This window comes from Scyliorhinus torazame, chromosome 10 (genome assembly GCF_047496885.1).
Source record: "Scyliorhinus torazame isolate Kashiwa2021f chromosome 10, sScyTor2.1, whole genome shotgun sequence".
In the NCBI taxonomy this organism is placed as follows: domain Eukaryota; kingdom Metazoa; phylum Chordata; class Chondrichthyes; order Carcharhiniformes; family Scyliorhinidae; genus Scyliorhinus; species Scyliorhinus torazame.
This window is the reverse complement of record NC_092716.1, coordinates 184,969,845-184,992,134: the sequence shown is the minus strand read 5'-3', so window position 1 is coordinate 184,992,134 and position 22,290 is coordinate 184,969,845. Positions and strand designations below refer to the sequence as shown.

General features: G+C 55.5%; 1 protein-coding gene across 7 annotated transcripts in view; it reads right to left on the bottom strand.

Moving 5' to 3' along the window:
- Positions 1-2,115: 2,115 nt before the first annotated feature.
- Positions 2,116-22,290, bottom strand: part of sirt3 (sirtuin 3) — a 62,177-nt gene continuing 42,002 nt past the window's right edge. For 5 of the 7 annotated variants that reach the window (XM_072466103.1, XM_072466104.1, XM_072466107.1 and 2 more), the window contains exons 2-9: positions 21,330-21,492; positions 20,688-20,873; positions 19,404-19,636; positions 16,129-16,229; positions 8,764-8,925; positions 4,778-4,990; positions 3,935-4,046; positions 2,116-2,604 (exon numbers count right to left, since the gene is read on the bottom strand). In XM_072466103.1, coding sequence (XP_072322204.1) covers positions 4,014-4,046; positions 4,778-4,990; positions 8,764-8,925; positions 16,129-16,229; positions 19,404-19,636; positions 20,688-20,873; positions 21,330-21,484 — 1,083 coding nt within the window. In that variant the 5' untranslated portion in view covers positions 21,485-21,492 and the 3' untranslated portion in view covers positions 2,116-2,604; positions 3,935-4,013. Of the gene's footprint in view, positions 2,605-3,934; positions 4,047-4,777; positions 5,005-5,594; positions 5,825-8,763; positions 8,926-16,128; positions 16,230-19,403; positions 19,637-20,687; positions 20,874-21,329; positions 21,493-22,290 lie in introns of those variants that run through there. The other 2 variants (XM_072466108.1, XM_072466109.1) reach the window with 2 other exon arrangements.

Genomic DNA, 22,290 nt, shown 5'->3' with positions numbered 1-22,290 from the left:
CGGCCGCAATGCTTCATCATCTACTCCTCGTGAATCAAGGACTGTTCCGTGTACATTTTTATTTATATTTACTTACTAATTGACTCAATTCTTAATTCTAATCTGTATGAATGCATATGTTTTACCATTTTTCTCCTTTCCTCTTTCGTAATGAATAACCTTACTCTATCTTTAATTCACAAAAGCCTCGTTAAAATGGGCCTTTTCCAGACCCAACATAACTATTGGGTCTGGAAAAGGTACCCATGGGAAAAGAAAACTTGTCAGATTCAATCTTGCTGCTATCAGCGGGCGGCGGTGGGGAGTGATGGTGCGTTGCTGAATAAATCATTGCTCCTCACTCAGGTTTGTAACAATTTGGGGGTTATCCCAGCTGGATGGTGACAAATTGAGGGGTTTTGCTGGGATCAACAAATTAACAAACTCTTTCTGGGGGGTGATCATAACTAGCTGAAACAGGTGCAATGTGTGTTCATGTTCTTTCTGTCTGCAAAGAACGGCCCTGTGTATTAATATATGTAGCTTCCAGTACTCAAATGCACCACACTGTGAGCCCAACTGACAATCTTAAATTGGTTGTCAGCATAATTTGCTGAATCCTCAATTGTGCGAATGTTGTCTAATCATGGAATCACATATAATGTTGAACACTGTGCTTTGAGTTTTGAAAGCAGGGGCTGTTTGGGTATGGTCTGTACTTTGCCCATTGTGAACATGCTGTTTGATACAATCCGCCAGTCTTTGAATGTACGGCCTACAGAGGCATTGAAATTCATATACCACATTTCTCATTTGTGTGATAGGCAGAACATATTTTTGGCTTGACGGCCGCACCCTGTTAGTGGAGAATGTCACATTCGTGTTGCCACTGCATAGTAGCAGCATGTAACAGCTTCACCTGTTTCTCAAATGTCTGAAATACCTTTCCCTTCCAGTGTAATCTGAGGTAGACTGGGCACTTTTCAGGGCCAAAAGGATGGCCCTAGGCCCGTTCATGAAGTTTGCATGAATCACAGCGTGAAATGATCTGACACTCAAGTTCTATACTTCCAAATGACTATTATGTGATACTTTGTCAAACGCCTTTTGAAAGTTCATATTCACAATGCCGACTGCACAAGTCTCATCCACTCTCTATCATAGACGCAGTTAAGGAACAGATATGTAAACAGATGAGGGAGAAAGGAATACAAGGATATATTAATAGAGTGAGATGAAGAGGGATGGGAGAGTACTGTCACAGACCAGTTGGTCTGTTCTGTGCATGGAATCCAATATGGAGAAGTGCGAGTTTATTCACTTTGTATCTGAGAAAGACAAATCAAAATCCTTAAATAGCGAGAAGCTAGGAACTGCGGAAGAGCAGAGAAATTTAGGGATCAGTGTATGGGAATCAGTAAATACTTGGGGACAAATATGAAGTGATCAAAACGGTTAAATTATAAAGGGATGGAAGCTCAGGTCAGATCTCATCTTGAATAACTGTGTTCACATCTGGAGTAAACTACATTCAACTCAGAGAACTGTACCTCAGGAAGGATATTAGCCTTGGACAGCATGCAGCGCAGATTCAGCAGAAAGGGCTAAATGTCTGCAAAGAATAGGCCTGTGTTCCCTTGAGTTCAATAAGTTGAGGAAGATCTAAGTAAGGTGTTTAAAATGATGAAAACATTGAATAATTCTGTTACAAAGCAACTATTTTCTCTGGGTGGGAGAGGGCACGGGGTTTCCAGAATAAGGGGCTTAACATTAGAATTAGAGCTAGGCCATTCAAGGGTGATGTCAGGAATCACGTTTCACACAAGGCATAGCAGAAATCTGGAAAACTTCCTTATTTCCCATGCGTATCTCTGTTGGCGTTTTGGGGGGCCCTTTGTAGACACAGCAAACTCTGGAGAACACCAGTAAATACTGCACACAGCCAGAGTTCCTGGTAACTGCTGACACACTGTCAAGACTCCCCTGTAAATACTGCACACACCTGGGGAGAGTCACCTGTTAAATTCTGGTACATGGCCAGTGCACTCCCTGTTAATATTGACTCAATCCCACTGATCCCCTGTACATATCGCCAGATACGTGAAGATGTGTTAATGAACTAAGTTAGCACTGAGACTCTTTAAGAATAATGTTTATTATGAGAATACAGGAACAATTTGTGGAAACCTGTCTGCAGACAACTGGACAGAGTCTAGGGGTTTGCTGGAATCCCCTCATGGAGATGTACGCAAAGTTTAAGACATATTGATTAAAGAGCTTGTCACCCTGCTTTGGGAGGATGGGTCAGGTTCAAACTATCCTTTATTCTGAAGACTATTAACTATATCTGAAAATCGGATCAAAATCTCAAAATTCATTCAGTCATCGTGGTGTGATCAGATGGAATCTGATGGTCTACTTTACACATTTTGTTTTCCTTTTGAATTTGATTTGAGGTTGAATCTGAGAGAAAGATCTTGGTCTCATGGAGCCACTTCCAGCCTCATTGGGCCTGGCCTGAAACTTTCAAACTGTTCAGCCAAGGGTTTCAGTCAGATCTCTGCTGTACTTATGGAAAATATCCAGACTTAGACAATTTCCAGATCTTTTTCTGAGAAGTTGAATCTAGAGGGGAAAAAAAATCATTAAGGAAAACGATCAAAATCTACCATTAATATGAAAGAGACTGGTATCTCACATGCCTATCTGTCTCAAACATCAGTCTGCCCTGGAGACAAATCCATCAGTGACCTGTCACTACAATTACCCTCTGATTGGCCTTAACAATCTAACAGCAGCTATCAGGATCTGGACCTGTCCATTTATTGGACCTTTCACATATGTATGCAACCACCCCTACTACCCGTACACTCAAACTGAGCAAGAGTCTTTTACGCAGATGATGCAAAATGTGTGAACTGTGAGGATCATAGTGATAGACTTCAAGAGGAAGTAGAAGGCTGATGGAATGGGTAGGTGAATTTAATGCAGAGAAGTGTGAAGCGACACATTTTGGGATGAAGACTGAGAAGAGGCCATTTCAAATAAAGTGCAAAATTCTAAAGTGGTTGCAGGAGTCGAGAGAACTTGGGAATATACTGTAGACAAATTGTTGCAGATGGCAGAACAGATTGAGAAAGCAGTTAATATGGCATACAGGATCTTGGGCTTTGTAAACAGAAGGATAGTTATAGGATAGACATAGATAAGAAGTAATAATGAACCTTTACAAAACACTGCATGGCCCCAACTGGAGTACTGTGCCCAGTATTACATTATTTGCCCATTATCAGTACTTGCCCCAATAAAAATCCTTGCAGCATTATTTGTATTTATCCCAATATCTGTAGTTACACCATTAAATATACTTGCCCCATTATCAGTATTTGCTCCTTTGGCTGTTGCCCTTCGCCAATAGTTCTGTAGAAGGTCTACTGATGCCCAAGAGTTCCTGACATAGGAACAGAAGGCCATTCAGCCCCTTGGGTCTGCTGCACCATTCAAACAGGTCATAGTTAATTTGTACCACAACTTCATTTACTATCCATTATCTCCAAACCTGCTTTGCCCCAGTGGGAGAGGGGCATCATCGACAGTGTTCATAACCCCTTACCACAGTGTGAGTCAATATTTTTTAAAAATTTAGTGTACCCAATTCATTTTTTCCAATTAAGGGGCAATTTAGCGTGGCAATACGCCTACCCTGCACGTTTGGGTTGTGGGGGCGAAACCCATGCAATCACGGGGAGAATGTGCAAACTCCACACGGACAGTGACCTAGAGCCGGGATCGAACCTGGGACTTCGGCGCTGTGAGGCAGCAATGCTAACCACTGAGCCACCGCGCTGCCTTCAGTGTGAGCCAAACTAACCTACAAAACTCAAATTGTAAATGTTTTCCAAAAAGTGGTGCGAAATCTAAAGATGTCTTGTTTCTCCAAATTATAATTACTCACTCATAATAAAAGCTTCACAATTCCAGGAATATTTTATTTCAAACATGTTGCAAGAGAATCTAGTTCACTGGACGTCAACTCATTTTGAGCGCTCAATGTTATCCCTTTCCAACTGTGAAGAAAAAGCAAGACTTAAACACAATCAATCAATTTCTGCATAACATGTTTCTCTGCGCCCCATGTCCATTTGTGCCCCATGTTCACCCATCTGTCTGCACCTAATGTCAGTCTATGCCCTGTGTCCATCTGCAGCCAGTGACAATCTGTAATCTGTATCCTTCTGCACCTCATGTCTATCTGCATCCCGTGTTTGGCTTAACCTTGATGTCTGTTCCATTGTGCCCAACTGAGGGAGTGTGCTGGTGGGAGCAAATGGGTCAGACCCCTTTTTGTGTCACCCTGCCGGCCTCTTGTTCCCCTTGCCCCCTAGTAGATGTATACCACAGGAAGTAGTCCTACACCACCGGAAGTAATCAACATTGAATCATTGAACATATTCAAGAGGCAGCTAGATATAGCAATGGGGGAGAATGGGGTCAAAGGCTATGGGGAGAAAGCAGGATTAGGCTATTGAGTTGGATGATCAGCCATGATTGTGATGAATGGTGGAGCAGGCTCGAAGGGCCAACAGGCCTCCTCCTGCTCCGATCTTCTATGTTTCTATGTATCTATGTGCCTCACTGTCTGTGATTGGACAATGGGCATGTATTACCTTTTATAATTGGACAAAGGTCTGTACTGTTGTTTGTAATTGGATAATAGGTCTGTGACAATGGGTATGTTCGGAAGTCTGTGATTGGATAACGCGCCTGTACCGGTTTGTGATTGTCAATCGGTCAGTACCTTCTCATGCTCTCTGGTAAGAAGGTCGTTAATTTCCTTGTTCCATCCCAACATCTTGGAAAATCTCTTCACGCCCCCGACAATATCCCCCAGTTCCACAATGTCATTGACCCTCAGTGGATTCCGAGCGACCGATCCCACCAGATCCTGGTTGAAGAGGACTCGAGGCACAGATTTCCTCACCATCTCTGACAAACTCGCAAACGGCTCCACCTGAAAGATTCTTTCTGGTGTAAATGATCCACAAATCAAACCAGTTTCAATTATTCATCACCACTCCCAGCTCCCTCACTCCAAACTACTCACTCCTCACCCCCTTCAACCCTCACCCACACCCTTGACACCTCACTCCTTATCCCTGACACCCATTGCCTGGCCGCTCACCACTCACCCCTTCACCCCAAACCTTTTACCCCGCCACCATCCTTCATCCCCATGCACCCAATCTCTCATTCAGTGTCCTTGCTTGGGAAACCCTGTCAATGTCCCCCACTCCCCCCACCCACAGAGAGCCCACCCCACCCACAATATTCATAAGGCCCCAATCTCTGAGCACTGAGGCCATCATTCCCACGACACCAGGATTGATAGTGTCCCTCAGGATCAAGCCCCATCACCTGACTAACACCGAGATCAACCGGTCCATCGACACTAACCTCCACAACAAATGCCCCCCTTCCCAATCAAGCACTGATCCCTTCCCTTTTCCTTATCCTTCAACCTCTAACAACCGGCTCCCAAGCCCAAGTGGAGACCAAGCCTGACGATCAGGTTGGGTTCCGGATGGAGAACCTCTCAATCTAACAATGTGAAATACCTGGTGGTTTCAGGTAAGTTAAAATCCAGGCAAGGTCATTACTGTATGAAGTAGGCAGGCATACAGAGACAGACAAAAGTCTCACTCTCAGAGAGTGGGGAGAATCACGGGTGACTGGGCTCCAGCGCCCAGGGCAGATAAATGTGGCTTGAATTCGAAGGGTGAGTAAACACCAATTCCGACTGGATGATCTGAATGGCTTCTTTCCCTGTTGTAATTCCAACGTGATCCTATAAATTGGCAACGCGGGCAGAGGTTATACAAGGTTAGGGTGAAGGGGGTTTGGGGCAGGGGTATGGAATAGGATCTTGGGTATAGAATGAAGGGGCGAGTCAGGGAGTACAGGGTCAGGGACAAGATACAGGGTCAGGGAGGAGGCAATGGAATTTGGGATATAGGGTCAGAGACCATGGAAAAATAATGACTGTAAATACATATTGACACAGGATGCCTGTCCTAAATCGATCACGCAGGATAGGAAATTAGAGCTATTTAACAAAGGGAGGCTTCATAGCTATATCTGCACATGCTCACTTTCCAGCAGGGTCTCGGCATAGGAACCTGGACTTGTGTTCTTCCCCCACCTCTTCGGATCTCAGTTGAGTCCAGCTCACTCACCAAAGAGCCCATCCTTCAAGAAATGTTAAAGGCCCAAAGATATTCCCCTATCACCCTTGTCCTTAGTCACACTACTTCCCAATGGATTCCATTGTTCAAATCCTCACCCTCTGCAACAAAATCTTCCAAGATCCCACCGGAAATCTCGATCTGGATTTTGTGCTGAGGTCTCTGGTGTGAGATCTGAACTCCTGACTCAGAGAGTGCTGTCCATTGAGCCACAGCTGGTCAGTGAGATCGGGACAGAGATTCAACACACCAACAGGTGATGTCACTTCCCCAGAAAAGGTGGTCAGTATCAAGTCAGTGTTTGGCAGTATTTGGTCAGTATGTGGTCAGTATCAAGTCAGTGTTTGGTCAGTATCAGGTCAGTGTCTGGTCAGTGTCTGGTCAGTATTTCTCAGTGTCGAGTCAGTGTTTGTCAGTATCGAGTCTGCTTCTCAGTGTTGAGTCAGTGTTTGTCAGTATCGAGTCTGCGCCTGGTCAGCATCAAGTCAGCGTCTGTCAGTATCACGTCAGTGTCTGTCAGCATCAAGTCAGCGTCTGTCAGTATCACGTCAGTGTCTGTCAGCATCAGGTCAGCGTCTGTCAGCATCAAGTCAGCGTCTGTCAGTATCAAGTCAGCGTCTGTCAGCATCAGGTCAGCGTCTGTCAGCATCAAGTCAGCGTCTGTCAGCATCAAGTCAGCGTCTGTCAGCATCAAGTCAGCGTCTGTCAGCATCAAGTCAGCGTCTGTCAGCATCAAGTCAGCGTCTGTCAGTATCAAGTCAGCGTCTGTCAGTATCAAGTCAGCGTCTGTCAGTATCACGTCAGCGTCTGTCAGTATCAAGTCAGCGTCTGGCAGTATCAAGTCAGCGTCTGGCAGTATCAAGTCAGCGTCTGTCAGTATCAAGTCAGCGTCTGTCAGTATCAAGTCAGCGTCTGTCAGTATCAAGTCAGCGTCTGGCAGTATCAAGTCAGCGTCTGGCAGTATCAAGTCAGCGTCTGGCAGTATCAAGTCAGCGTCTGGCAGTATCAAGTCAGCGTCTGGCAGTATCAAGTCAGCGTCTGGCAGTATCAAGTCAGCGTTTGGCAGTATCAAGTCAGTGTTTGGCAGTATCAAGTCAGCGTCTGTCAGTATCAAGTCAGCGTCTGGCAGTATCAAGTCAGCGTCTGGCAGTATCAAGTCAGCGTCTGGCAGTATCAAGTCAGCGTTTGGCAGTATCAAGTCAGTGTTTGACAGTATCAAGTCAGTGTTTGGCAGTATCAAGTCAGCGTCTGTCAGTATCAAGTCAGCATCTGGCAGTATCAAGTCAGCGTCTGGCAGTATCAAGTCAGTGTTTGGCAGTATCAAGTCAGTGTTTGGCAGTATCAAGTCAGTGTTTGGCAGTATCAAGTCAGTGTCTGTCAGTATCAAGTCAGTGTCTGGCAGTATCAATAAGAAGTCTTACAACACCAGGTTAAAGTCCAACAGGTTTGTTTCGATGTCACTAGCTTTCGGAGCGCTGCTCCTTCCTCAGGTGAATGAAGAGGTATGATCCAGAAACATATATATAGACAGATTCAAAGAATCTTAAACATCGAAACAAACCTGTTGGATTTTAACCTGATGTTGTAAGACTTCCTACTGTGCTCACCCCAAGTCAGTGTCTGTCAGTAGCAAGTCTGCGTCTGGTCAGTATCAAGTCAGTGTTTGGCAGTATCAAGTCAGTGTCTGGCAGTATCAATAAGAAGTCTTACAACACCAGGTTAAAGTCCAACAGGTTTGTTTCGATGTCACTAGCTTTCGGAGCGCTGCTCCTTCCTCAGGTGAATGAAGAGGTATGATCCAGAAACATATATATAGACAGATTCAAAGAATCTTAAACATCGAAACAAACCTGTTGGATTTTAACCTGATGTTGTAAGACTTCTTACTGTGCTCACCCCAAGTCAGTGTCTGTCAGTAGCAAGTCTGCGTCTGGTCAGTATCAAGTCAGTGTTTGGCAGTATCAAGTCAGTATCTGGTCAGTGTCAGGATGGTATCTGTTCAGTGTTGGGACAATGTCCAGACAGTGTTGGGTCTGTTTTGTGTCAGTATCTGGTTACCATTGGGTCAGTATCCAGTCAGTTCCCAGTTGGTGTTGGGTCAGTGTCCAGTCTATGTCTGGTCATCATCAGGTCAAGAACCAGCTAGTGCCAGGTCAGTGCGTGTCAGGTCAGTGCGTGTCAGGTCAGTGCGTGTCAGGTCAGGTCAGTGCGTGTCAGGTCAGTGCGTGTCAGGTCAGTGCGTGTCAGGTCAGTGCGTGTCAGGTCAGTGCGTGTCAGGTCAGTGCGTGTCAGGTCAGTGCCAGTGTCAAGTCAGTGACAGGTCAGTGCCAGGTCAGTGCCAGGTCAGTGTCAGGTCAGTGCCAGGTCAGTGCCAGGTCAGTGCCGGTCAGTGTCAGGTCAGTGCCAGGTCAGAGTCAGGTCAGAGTCAGGTCAGTGCCAGGTCAGTGCCAGGTCAGTGCCAGGTCAGTGCCAGGTCAGTGCCAGGTCAGTGCCAGGTCAGTGTCTGTCTGGTCATGGCGAGGGTGTCTGGTCAGTATCTCACCTCGAGGGATGTCCCCAGGATGATCAGCAGGTCTGCGGAAGGTAAGTCAAAGATGTACTGATGGAAGTTTGCTGGCAACTGTTCCCCGAAAAATACAATGTCAGGTTTGATTACTCCAGAGCAGCAGGGACAGTGAGGCACTTTTCTCTCCAGGACATCTCCCTGCAATCAAACCCAGGTCAGAGAGAGGATTAGGAAGACATGGAGACTCAGAACATCACACAATGCGGCCTCCTCCTCATCAGGTCAAACATCCCCTTATCACCCTCCCATTTGTCTCCCTCACCCCTCCTCATCTTACCCCTTATCCCTCACCCCACTACCTGTTCTCCCTTTACCTCATCATCCCCCACCCTATCACCACTCATGCCCTCAACCCCTATAGCCAATCATCCCACACCCTCTCCCCATCACACCCCTTACTCCCCTCACTTTCTTCCCCACTCCCTATACCCCTTTGTCCATCAGCCAATAACACTCATTTTCAACCCTCGCGTTTCCACCCCTCATTCTCTCCCACCCATCCACAACCCATTCACCTTCTCCTAACCGTCCCCACTTCCCTTCATTCTCTCCCCAGAGTTCCTCCCTCTTACTCAACTTGCCCCATCCCCACTACTACCCTCCCCCCTCTTTCATCTTCCACCCTCTCCCCTCATTTTCCCCCTCACTCTCTACCCTTTCCCCACTCTTGAGATTCTGCACTTTCAGGAAAAATTGAAGTCAATGGGGGTAAGGGGGAAAACTATCCACTGGTTAGAATCATACTTAGCACAAAGCTGGTTGTGGCGGTTGTAGGTTAATTACCTCAGTCCCGGGGCATTGCTGCTAGATTCCCGCAGGGTAGTGGCCAAAGCTCAAACATCTTCAGCTGATTCACCTTTGCATTGCAAGGTCAGAAATAGGATGCTTGCTGATGACTGCACAGTGTTCAGTACAATTTGTGATTCCGCAGAAGCAGTCCATTAACATTGCTGAAACTCCCACTATCAACATCCTGGGGGTTAGCATTGACCAGAAACTGAACTGAGAGAGCCATTTCAATACTGTGGCTACAAGCACAGCTCAGGAATTCTGCAGGAAGTAACCCCCCCGCCAAATCCTGTCCATCATTTGCAAGGCACAAGTCAGGAGTGTAATGGAATACTCTTTACTTGTGTGGATCAGCACAACAACACTCAAGAAGCTCAACACTATCTAAAACAAAGCAGCCGACTTGATTGGAACCCATCCACCACCTTAAACATTCACTCCCTCCAATACCAACACGCAGTGGCAGCTTTGTTTACATGATGCACTGCAGCAATTCACCAAGGCTCTTTCGAAAGCAACTTCCAAACCCATGACGTTTACCAACAGGAAGAACAATGACAATAGATACCCGTGAATCCCACCACCTGCAGTCACTCAGCACCCTGATTTGGAAACATATCACGTTCCTTCACTGTCGCTGGGTTAAAATCCTGGAATACCCATCCGAACAGCACTGGGCGTGTACCTGCACCACATGGACTATAGGTTACTCACGAGCACTTTCTCAAATGCTACTGGTGATGGGTATTAAATGTTATTATCATCAAATGGTTTTAAAGGGCAGCCTCGTCAGCAAGGCCCATATCCCACGAACAACAATCAAAAGGGAGAAAAGCCCGGTGGTGGGAGCAGGAGAAACCGTTTTGTCCCAACTAGTGTGGCTGGCAGCTGGAAAAAGGGAGTTTTATAGGGGTAATCAGAGAGCAACTAAATCACACACTGCCTCATATGCCAGCCAGTTACTGAGAGACAGATACTGAGATATGGATAAAGCAGGTCAGGTTAGTGTCTGGGGTGAGGGTCTGGCTTCAGTGTCCGGCACAGAGTCAAGCTCACAATCCAAAGCAATTGCGTTCAGTGTCCGGGGGGATTGGGCTCAGTGTCCCGGGGGGATTGGGCTCAGTGTCCGGGGGGATTGGGCTCAGTGTCCCGGGGGGATTGGGCTCAGTGTCCCGGGGGGATCGGGCTCAGTGTCCGGGGGGATTGGGCTCAGTGTCCCGGGGGGATTGGGCTCAGTGTCCCGGGGGGATTGGGCTCAGTGTCCCGGGGGGATTGGGCTCAGTGTCCCGGGGGGATTGGGCTCAGTGTCCCGGGGGGATTGGGCTCAGTGTCCCGGGGGGATCGGGCTCAGTGTCCTGGGGGGATCAGGCTCAGTGTCCGGGGGGAACGGGCTCAGTGTCCGGGAGGGGGATCGGGTTCAGTGTCCCGGGGGGATTGGGCTCAGTGTCCGGCGGGATTGGGCTCAGTGTCCGGGAGGGGGATTGGGCCCAGTGCCCGGGGGGGGGGGGGGGGGGGGGGGGGGGAATCGGGCTCAGTGTCCCGGGGGATCGGGCTCAGTGTCCGGTGGGATTGGGCTCAGTGTCCCGGGGGGATGGGGCTCAGTGTCCGGGGGGAATGGGCTCAGTGTCCCGGGGGGAATGGGCTCAGTGTCCCGGGGGGATCGGGCTCAGTGTCCCGGGGGTGGGGGATCGGGCTCAGTGTCCTGGGGGGATCGGGCTCAGTGTCCGGGGGGATCGGGCTCAGTGTCCCGGGGGGGGGATCAGGCTAAGTGTCCCGGGGGGATCGGGCTCAGTGTCCGGTGGGATTGGGCTCAGTGTCCCGGGGGGATCGGGCTCAGTGTCCGGGGGGGGGATGGGGCTCAGTGTCCCGGGGGGATCGGGCTCAGTGTCCCGGGGGGATCGCACTCAGTGTCCCTGGGGGATCGGGCTCAGTTTCCGGTGCGATTGGGCTCAGTGTCCGGGGGGTGTCCCGGGGGGATCAGGCTCAGTGTCCCGGGGGGATCGGGCTCAGGGTCCAGGCGGGGGATCGGGCTCAGTGTCCCGGGGGGATGGGGCTCAGTGTCCCGGGGTGATCGGGCTCAGTGTCCGGGGGGATAGGGCTCAGTGTCCGGGGGAATAGGGCTCAGTGTCCGGGGGGGAATGGGGCTCAGTGTCCGGGGGGATGGGGCTCAGTGTCCGGTGGGATTGGTCGGGCTCAGTGTCCGAGGGGGATCGGGCTCAGTGTCCGGGGGGGATCGGGCTCAGTGTCCCAGGGGGATCGGGCTCAGTGTCCCAGGGGGATCGGGCTCAGTGTCCCGGGGGGATTGGGCTCAGTGTCCCGGGGGGATTGGGCTCAGTGTCCCGGGGGGATCGGGCTCAGTGTCCCGGGGGGATCGGGCTCAGTGTCCCGGGGGGATAGGGCTCATTGTCCGGGGGGATTGGGCTCAGTGTCCGGGGGGATTGGGCTCAGTGTCCGGGGGGGATGGGGCTAAGTGTCCGGGGGGATGGGGCTCAGTGTCCCTATGGGATTGGGCTCAGTGTCCCGGGGGGATCGGGCTCAGTGTCCCGGGGGGATAGGGCTCAGTGTCCGGGGGGATTGGGCTCAGTGTCCGGGGGGATTGGGCTCAGTTTCCGGGGGGATCGGGCTCAGTTTTCCGGGGGGATCGGGCTCATTGTTCGGGGGGATTGGGCTCAGTGTCCGGGGGGATTGGGCTCAGTGTCCGGGGGGGATGGGGCTAAGTGTCCGGGGGGATGGGGCTCAGTGTCCCTATGGGATTGGGCTCAGTGTCCCGGGGGGATCGGGCTCAGTGTCCCGGGGGATCGGGCTCAGTGACCGGTGGGATTGGGCTCAATGTCCAGGGGGATCGGGCTCAGTGTCCCGGGGGGATCGGGCTCAGTGTCCGGGGGGGGGGACTGGGCTCAGTGTCCTGGGGGGGGGGGGAGATTTGGCTCAGTGTCCGGGATGGGGGGATTGGGCTCAGTGTCCAGGAGGGAGATTGGGCTCAGTGTCCGGGAGGGGGGGGGGGATCGGGCTCAGTGTCCCGGGGGGATCGGGCTCAGTGTCCGGGGGGAATGGGCTCAGTGTCCCGGGGGGAATGGGCTCAGTGTCCCGGGGGGATCGGGCTCAGTGTCCCGGGGGTGGGGGATCGGGCTCAGTGTCCCGGGGGGATCGGGCTCAGTGTCCCGGGGGGATCGGGCTCAGTGTCCGGGGGGATAGGGCTCAGTGTCCGGGGGGATAGGGCTCAGTGTCCCGGGGGCCGGGGGGATTGGGCTCAGTGTCCGGGGGGGATGGGGCTAAGTGTCCCGGGGGGATCGGGCTCAGTGTCCCGGGGGGATCGGGCTCAGTGTCCGAGGGGGATCGGGCTCAGTGTCCGGGGGGGATCGGGCTCAGTGTCCCAGGGGGATCGGGCTCAGTGTCCCAGGGGGATCGGGCTCAGTGTCCCGGGAGGATTGGGCTCAGTGTCCCGGGGGGATTGGGCTCAGTGTCCCGGGGGGATCGGGCTCAGTGTCCCGGGGGGATCGGGCTCAGTGTCCCGGGGGGATAGGGCTCAGTGTCCGGGGGGATTGGGCTCAGTGTCCGGGGGGATTGGGCTCAGTTTCCGGGGGGATCGGGCTCAGTTTTCCGGGGGGATCGGGCTCATTGTCCGGGGCGATTGGGCTCAGTGTCCGGGGGGATTGGGCTCAGTGTCCGGGGGGGATGGGGCTAAGTGTCCGGGGGGATGGGGCTCAGTGTCCCTATGGGATTGGGCTCAGTGTCACGGGGGGATCGGGCTCAGTGTCCCGGGGGATCGGGCTCAGTGACCGGTGGGATTGGGCTCAATGTCCAGGGGGATCGGGCTCAGTGTCCCGGGGGGATCGGGCTCAGTGTCCGGGGGGGGGGGACTGGGCTCAGTGTCCTGGGGGGGGGGGGGGGAGATTTGGCTCAGTGTCCGGGATGGGGGGATTGGGCTCAGTGTCCAGGAGGGAGATTGGGCTCAGTGTCCGGGAGGGGGGGGGGATCGGGCTCAGTGTCCCGGGGGGATCGGGCTCAGTGTCCGGGGGGAATGGGCTCAGTGTTCCGGGGGGAATGGGCTCAGTGTCCCGGGGGGATCGGGCTCAGTGTCCCGGGGGTGGGGGATCGGGCTCAGTGTCCTGAGGGTATCGGGCTCAGTGTCCGGGGGGATCGGGCTCAGTGTCCCGGGGGGGGGGATCAGGCTCAGTGTCCCGGGGGGATCGGGCTCAGTGTCCGGTGGGATTGGGCACAGTGTCCCGGGGGGATCGGGCTCAGTGTCCGGGGGGAACGAGCTCAGTGTCCCGGGGGGATCGGGCTCAGTGTCCCGGGGGGATCGCGCTCAGTGTCCCGGGGGGATCGGGCTCAGTGTCCGGTGCGATTGGGCTCAGTGTCCGGGGGGGTGGGGGATCGGGCTCAGTGTCCCTGGGGGATCGGGCTCAGTGTCCAGGGGGATCGGGCTCAGTGTCCCGGGGGTGTCCCGGGGGGATCGGGCTCAGTGTCCCGGGGGGATCGGGCTCAGGGTCCAGGCGGGGGATCGGGCTCAGTGTCCCGGGGGGATGGGGCTCAGTGTCCCGGGGTGATCGGGCTCAGTGTCCGGGGGGATAGGGCTCAGTGTCCGGGGGGGAATGGGGCTCAGTGTCCGGAGGGGAATGGGGCTCAGTGTCCGGGGGGGAATGGGGCTCAGTGTCCGGTGGGATTGGGCTCAGTGTCCGGGAGGGGGATCGGGATCAGAGTCCGGCCGGGGGGGGGGGGGGGGGGGGGGAGGAGGAGGAGGAATTGGGCTCAGTGTCCCGGGTGGGAGGGGGGGGGGGAATGGGCTCAGTGTCCCGGGGGGATCGGGCTCAGTGCTCAGTGTCCCGGGGTGATCGGGCTCAGTGTCCGGGGGGATAGGGCTCAGTGTCCGGGGGGATAGGGCTCAGTGTCCCGGGGGGCGGGGGGATTGGGCTCAGTGTCCGGGGGGGGGGGGATGGGGCTAAGTGTCCGGGGGGATGGGGCTCAGTGTCCCTATGGGATTGGGCTCAGTGTCCCGGGGGGGATCGGGCTCAGTGTCCCGGGGTGATCGGGCTCAGTGTCCGGGGGGATAGGGCTCAGTGTCCGGGGGGATAGGGCTCAGTGTCCCGGGGGGCGGGGGGATTGGGCTCAGTGTCCGGGGGGGATGGGGCTAAGTGTCCGGGGGGATGGGGCTCAGTGTCCCTATGGGATTGGGCTCAGTGTCCCGGGGGGATCGGGCTCAGTGTCCCGGGGGGATCGGGCTCAGTGTCCGGGGGAGATCGGGCTCAGTGTCCGGGGGGGATCGGGCTCAGTGTCCCAGGGGGATCGGGCTCAGTGTCCCGGGGGGATTGGGCTCAGTGTCCCGGGGGGATCGGGCTCAGTGTCCCGGGGGATCGGGCTCAGTGTCCCGGGGGGATCGGGCTCAGTGTCCCGGGGGGATAGGGCTCAGTGTCCGGGGGATTGGGCTCAGTGTCCGGGGGGATTGGGCTCAGTTTCCGGGGGGAGCGGGCTCAGTTTTCCGGGGGGATCGTGCTCAGTGTCCCGGGGGATCGGGCTCAGTGTCCCGGGGGGATAGGGCTCAGTGTCCGGGGGGATTGGGCTCAGTGTCCGGGGGGATCGGGCTCAGTTTCCGGGGGGATCGGGCTCAGTGTCCCGGGTGGATAGGGCTCAGTGTCCGGGGGGATTGGGCTCAGTGTCCGGGGGGGATGGGGCTAAGTGTCCGGTGGGATTGGGCTCAATGTCCAGGGGGATCGGGCTCAGTGTCCGGGGGGATCGGGCTCAGTTTCCCGGGGAGATTGGGCTCAGTGTCCCGGGGGGATAGGGCTCAGTGTCCCGGGGGGATTGGGCTCAGTGTCCGGGGGGATTGGGCTCAGTGTCCGGGGGGATTGGGTTCAGTTTCCAGGGGGATCGGGCTCAGTGTCCGGGGGGATTGGGCTCAGTTTCCGGGGGGATAGGGCTCAGTGTCCGGGGGGATCGGGCTCAGTGTCCCGGGGGGATCGGGCTCAGTGTCCCGGGGGGATCGGGCTCAGTGTCCCGGGGGGATAGGGCTCAGTGTCCGGGGGGATTGAGCTCAGTGTCCGGGGGGGATGGGGCTAAGTGTCCGGGGGGATGGGGCTCAGTGTCCCTATGGGATTGGGCTCAGTGTCCGGGGGGATCGGGCTCAGTGTCCGGGGGGATCGGGCTCAGTGTCCCGGGGTGATCGGGCTCAGTGTCCTGGGGTGATCGGGCTCAGTGTCCCGGGGTGATCGGGCTCAGTGTCCCGGGGTGATCGGGCTCAGTGTCCCGGGGTGATCGGGCTCAGTGTCCCGGGGGGGGGGGGAAAATCGGGCTCAGTGTCCGGGGGGGGGGGGGGGGATCTGGCTCAGTGTCCCAGGAGGATTGGGCTTAGTGTCCCGGGGGGATCGGGCTTAGTGTCCGGGGGGGTATTGGGCTCAGCGTCCGGGGAGGGGTATTGGGCTCAGTGTCCGGGGAGGGGGATCGGGCTCATAATCCCGGGGAGATTGGGCTCAGTGTCTGGGGAGGGGGTTTGGGCCCAGTGTTTGGGGCTGTGCTGGTGTCGGGCGAAGTTATGTTTACGCAATTCTGACTTACCCTCAGCTGTTCCCAGGAGAAGTTCTCCCGACACACAGTGCAGGTCGCTGTGGCGAACGTTCCATGAGCTTCCACTAATTTTTCCGGTGGGATTCCAGCAACTGAAAGACAGTTGGATAGGAAGCCAGTGACTGGGTGATTAGAATCACAACTTCCTAGCCCCATCCTTCCCGCGTTCCACGGGTCTAGACTCACCCAAGAACTCAAAATAGCCACAGCAGACTGTGAAACAGTGAGCAGATTACAACTAAATTCCTGTTTGTACTCAATGTACAAACACAAGCAGACAGTCCGTGGAGAATGCTCAGCAGGGGCTCTGCGGACAGGGGCCCGGCAGGGGCCCCGCAGACAGGGGCCGGCAGGGGCTCTGCGGACAGGGGCTCTGCGGACAGGGGCTCTGCGGACAGGGGCCGGCAGGGGCTCTGCGGGCAGGGCCCGGCAGGGGCTCCGCGGACAGGGGCCGGCAGGGGCTCCGCAGACAGGGGCCGGCAGGGGCTCTGCGGACAGGGGCTCTGCGGACAGGGGCTCCACGGACAGGGGCTCTGCGGACAGGGGCTCTGCGGACAGGGGCTCCACGGACAGGGGCTCTGCGGACAGGGGCTCTGCGGACAGGGGCTCCGCGGACAGGGGCTCCGCGGACAGGGGCTCCGCGGACAGGGGCTCCGCGGACAGGGGCCGGCAGGGGCTCCGCGGACAGGGGCCGGCAGGGGCTCCGCGGGCAGGGACCGGCAGGGGCTCCGCGGGCAGGGACCGGCAGGGGCTCCGCGGGCAGGGACCGGCAGGGGCTCCGCGGGCAGGGGCTCCGCGGACAGGGGCTCCGTGGACAGGGGCTCCGCGGACAGGGGCTCCGTGGACAGGGGCCCGGCAGGGGCTTCGCGGACAGGGGCTCCGCGGACAGGGGCTCCGCGGACAGGGGCCGGCAGGGGCTCCGTGGACAGGGGCTCCGCGGACAGGGGCTCCGCGGACAGGGGCCGGCAGGGGCTCCGTGGACAGGGGCCGGCAGGGGCTCCGCGGGCAGGGGCCGTCAGGGGCTCCGCGGGCAGGGACCGGCAGGGGCTCCGCGGGCAGGGACCGGCAGGGGCTCCGCGGACAGGGGCCCGGCAGGGGCTCCGCAGACAGGGACCGGCAGGGGCTCCGCGGACAGGGGCCCGGCAGGGGCTCCGCGGGCAGGGGCTCTGTGGACAGGGGCTCCGCGGGCAGGGGCTCCGCAGACAGGGGCTCCGTGGACAGGGGCTCCGTGGACAGGGGCCCGGCAGGGGCTCCGCGGACAGGGGCTCTGCGGACAGGGGCTCCGCGGACAGGGGCTCCGCAGACAGGGGCTCCGCGGACAGGGGCTCTGCGGACAGGGGCTCCGCGGACAGGGGCCGGCAGGGGCTCCGCAGACAGGGGCTCCGTGGACAGGGGCTCCGCGGACAGGGGCTCTGCGGACAGGGGCTCCGCGGACAGGGGCTCCGCGGACAGGGGCCCGGCAGGGGCTCCGCAGACAGGGGCTCCGTGGACAGGGGCCCGGCAGGGGCTCCGCGGACAGGGGCTCTGCGGACAGGGGCTCCGCGGACAGAGGCTCCGCGGACAGGGGCTCCGCGGACAGGGGCTCTGCGGACAGGGACTCCGCGGACAGGGGCTCCGCGGACAGGGGCCGGCAGGGGCTCTGCGGACAGGGGCTCTGCGGACAGGGGCTCCACGGACAGGGGCCGGCAGGGGCTCCGCGGGCAGGGACCGGCAGGGGCTCCGCGGTCAGGGGCCCGGCAGGGGCTCCGCAGACAGGGACCGGCAGGGGCTCCGTGGACAGGGGCCCGGCAGGGGCTCCGCGGACAGGGGCTCCGCGGACAGGGGCTCTGCGGACAGGGGCTCCGCGGACAGGGGCCGGCAGGGGCTCTGCGGACAGGGGCTCTGCGGACAGGGGCTCCACGAACAGGGGCTCCGCGGACAGGGGCTCCGCGGACAGGGGCCGGCAGGGGCTCTGCGGACAGGGGCTCTGCGGACAGGGGCTCCACGGACAGGGGCCGGCAGGGGCTCCACGGGCAGGGACCGGCAGGGGCTCCGCGGACAGGGGCCCGGCAGGGGCTCCGCAGACAGGGACCGGCAGGGGCTCCGCGGACAGGGGACCGGCAGGGGCTCCGCAGACAGGGACCGGCAGGGGCTCCGCGGGCAGGGACCGGCAGGGGCTCCGCGGACAGGGGCTCCGTGGACAGGGGCCCGGCAGGGGCTCCGCGGACAGGGGCCCGGCAGGGGCTCCGCAGACAGGGGCTCCGTGGACAGGGGCCCGGCAGGGGCTCCGCGGACAGGGGCTCCGCGGACAGGGGCTCCGCGGACAGGGGCTCCGCGGACAGGGACCGGCAGGGGCTCCGCGGACAGGGACCGGCAGGGGCTCCGCGGACAGGGGCCGGCAGGGGCTCCGCGGACAGGGGCTCCGCGGACAGGGGCTCTGCGGACAGGGGCTCCGCGGACAGGGGCCGGCAGGGGCTCCGCGGACAGGGACCGGCAGGGGCTCCGCGGACAGGGGCTCCGCGGACAGGGGCTCCATGGACAGGGGCTGGCAGGGGCTCCGCGGTCACCACAAATTCTTTAGTCAGGAGTCACCACAACGTCTATAGACAGCATCCGGCAGAGATTCTACAAATAGTGGTCAGCAGAGGATATTCTGACAGAGGTCAGCATATTCAATAATGACTTTCAAAAAGCAATTGGTTAAATACTCAAAGGGGGGAAATTTGCATATCTTTGGGAAAGAGTGAGAGGAGTGAGCCTAACTGAATTGATCTTTCACAGAGCCAGCACAAGCACTGGGCAGAATGGCCTTCTGTGATGTATCAGTGTATGATTCATCGACTCACCACAGAAGCAGCACAAGAGGAGACCTCCAACAAAAATCAAAAATCTGTGTTCATTTCCTCATTATGGGCACCAGTTAATTCCAACATGGGCACCCCCATACTGCCCACTGCCAGTCGGAGTGTTTCAACTCCGTCAGCCATTTAAATGGGAACAGAAGGAGGCCATTCAGCCCTTCAAGCCTGCTGCAAAAGGAACAGGAGAAAGCCACTCAGTCCTGGAGATTGCTCTGCCATTCTATACGATTTGCAACTCAACTACATTTACCCAGCAGCGACCACTATCTATCAATCTCAGTCTTAGAAGTTCCAGTTGTCTCCAGCATCCGCCACAATCTGAACGTTCCACATTTCCCCAACCCTTTGAAAGACAACCTTCCCGATTTCACGCCTAAATTCCTGAGCTCTATTTCCTTATTTCACCAATACTCAAATGTTGCTTACTGCGTTCTAGGCCATCAATGTTCTGAGTGTACATTCGCAGCAGTAACTCTTTCTGGTGTAACAATCGAACAAAGTAGTGGGTGAAGTTGGGTTTGCAGTTTCCAGGATAGAGCTGCTTGGCCAGAGCAAAGAAAGGCTTTGGATTGTGGAAAAAGTAGTTGATTTCAAAGATGGCTTCGGGGTATGGGATGTCATATTGCTGTAGATTATCGTAGAGTCCACTGCCTGGTGACCTGAATAGGAAAGCACGGATATTAATCCACCTAGTTAGGATGACATAACAACGAATGAGAACACGAGACCCATGGGGATGAACCAATTGATCTTCCTGTGGGGCTTGCAGAATACGAGCTCCCCCGCTGATGGGCGGAAGCCTAGCAGCTGGGGTTCCTGAACCAGGTACTTAAAAGCCGCCAGGTCTGTACTGGCATGATCGGTAGTCCCGGCTGTGACTTAAGTGCTGTGTGCCGCATTGTGGCCTTTATTTTTGTTTGTCTAAATAAACAAACCTTTGTTATTTCACCTTCCTGGGACTCCTGGAGATATTGAGCGGGATTCTCCGTCCCGGGATGCCCGGATTGTGTTCCCCGGTGGGATGGAAAATCAGCCGTCGGGGCAAAATCAGGATTGATGCCGGGGGCAACGATTGCCCCCTTGGCCCACCGCGAGGTCCACCACGCCAGGGTCACGCTGGTAGAGACCATCTCAGCCCACCCCTGGGCCACTCCCTCCCCAACAATGCCCTGACTGCCCACGCTTCCTGTACTAGGAAACCCTCTCCCCCCTCCCGCCCCCCCCCCCCCCCCCCACCCCCCACAGGGACCCCTGTAATAGATGAACATCTCAGGGGCCGCACTAATAGGGGGAACCCCCCACAAGGACCTTCCCCTCAGACAGCCGCCCAAAAGCAGAAAATAGACCCCTGTCTGGAAGTTAGAGGGTAGTCCAGACAGGGGCTGAGAGGAATTACAGCAGTAACACTTACCTTGCAGCCCCCTCCTGGAGGGAGAGCAGCTGTGACAATTTTGAATTGCTCCCAGCTTCAAAAGCCTTTCCAGATTTCCACCACCCCGTGTTAGATACAGAGAAACACTCCCTCTATACTGCCCCATCAGTGGGGAAGGCAATAAATTTCTATTGCCAATACCCCAATGCAGTCCTTAACTCATGCGAACCAGCATCATTAGTTTATTACTGAGTAACATTCCTGGTTGCTGGTTAGTGCCTCTAGTGGTTACTTGTCTCTGCGATGTTCCCGGTAATCCCAGGATGGGTCGAGGTTACCTGAAATCGGGGATTCCACTGGGTGTACTGATCCCAGCACCAGACATCACCACAATCCTGGAGCACTCCCTGTTCCGAATGAGCCTTGCGATGTCCTCAAGGGACTGCACTCTCTCACCACTTCCATTCCCACTGAAGATGTACCGGGCAGAAGATGTGGTTGATGGAAGATTCACACATCGGTTTCTGTAACAATAGATAAAGCATCCATAGACTGGGCTAGATTCTCCCTTGAGCAGTTACGAATCCGAGTTCCATTTGTATCTAGACTTTCTGTGGCAACCTACTGTCAGCCAGAAGGTCAAACAGCATTGCACCATCTACAGGACAAGTAACTCGGTGCCTCCATAACCAATCAGAATGCAGAATCGATAATGAGTAGCGTACAGTCTGAATAAGCTTACTTCACCCCAACTTCACACCTTTCCATGTTGTTTGAATGCTGAGCCTTTCAGTGAAGTACAGGTGGTGTGAACCTTCTGGAGGGAAAGGGAAGTTAAGGTAGCAACTTCCTGTTTTCTGCATTTTACTGCGATTGTGTAGTTGCTGGAAGTGCTGTTAGCATCACTGTTATTCCGATCACAATATCCGGTCCTTCAATATCAAACAGTGCAAATATAACTCATGTATACATGCCCATACCTTGACGTTTTGCTGTGTGCCTGTCTGTGGGTACCGAGTCTGGCCAGAATCTCGGTTTGGAAATTCCTGATGCAGCTGTGATTAAACTGTAACCATCGAGAAGCAAAGCGACTGGGCTGGGTCCAGGTGAGATTGTGGCACAACGCGAAACTCATGATGCCACCTGAAACAAAGACAGAACACAATTCACATGTTTTTAGACGTCACGCTGCAGCTTAAGGAAGTCAGTCAGAGAGGGAATGGGTGAGAAGAATGGGGCAGGCGGTTAGTCAGTAAAGCCCTGTGGTGATCTTTGTAAGGTTGACTTCAGGATGGAAAGTGTAGTGTTCACAAAGACACTTAAAGCTAGGTTCATCAACAAAGCTAAATTTATTTAGACTACTTAAATTAAAGTTCAACACTTATTCCTATAGTAAACAAATGGATTATATTAAACTACACTCACTAACACCATCTCTATACTCTAACTGTAACTGTTTCTTCTCTAGCTCTACAATGCACTTCACTCCAGTTTCTTCTCCTCTACTCCACTCTCCCCCAGAAGCCTAAGAGTCAGTGCCTTTTCTAGTACTGTCCCTCGCCCCATTTAGTGGCTAATTGTAACATGACAGTGTGGAGGTATTGTCTGGACTGTGTGCAGAACAATACTTTTCACTGTGCCTCGGTACACATGAATCAAATCCAAATCGAAGTACAGTTTGGGTTGATGCACAGCCAAATATTGAAGAAAAGGGAGTGCAAAGGGAGACTTGTTAAGGCCTGTGGGAATATGGCAAGGCTAGATGGTAAGGAGTCATATGGGTAACGCTGATGAACTGAGGGTGTTGATTAACACATGGGAGTATGATATTATTGCTATCACACAGACATGAATGAATGAATGAAAATTGCTTATTGTCACAAGTAGGCTTCAAATGAAGTTACTGTGAAAAGCCCCTAGTTGGGGAAGGGGCAGGACTGG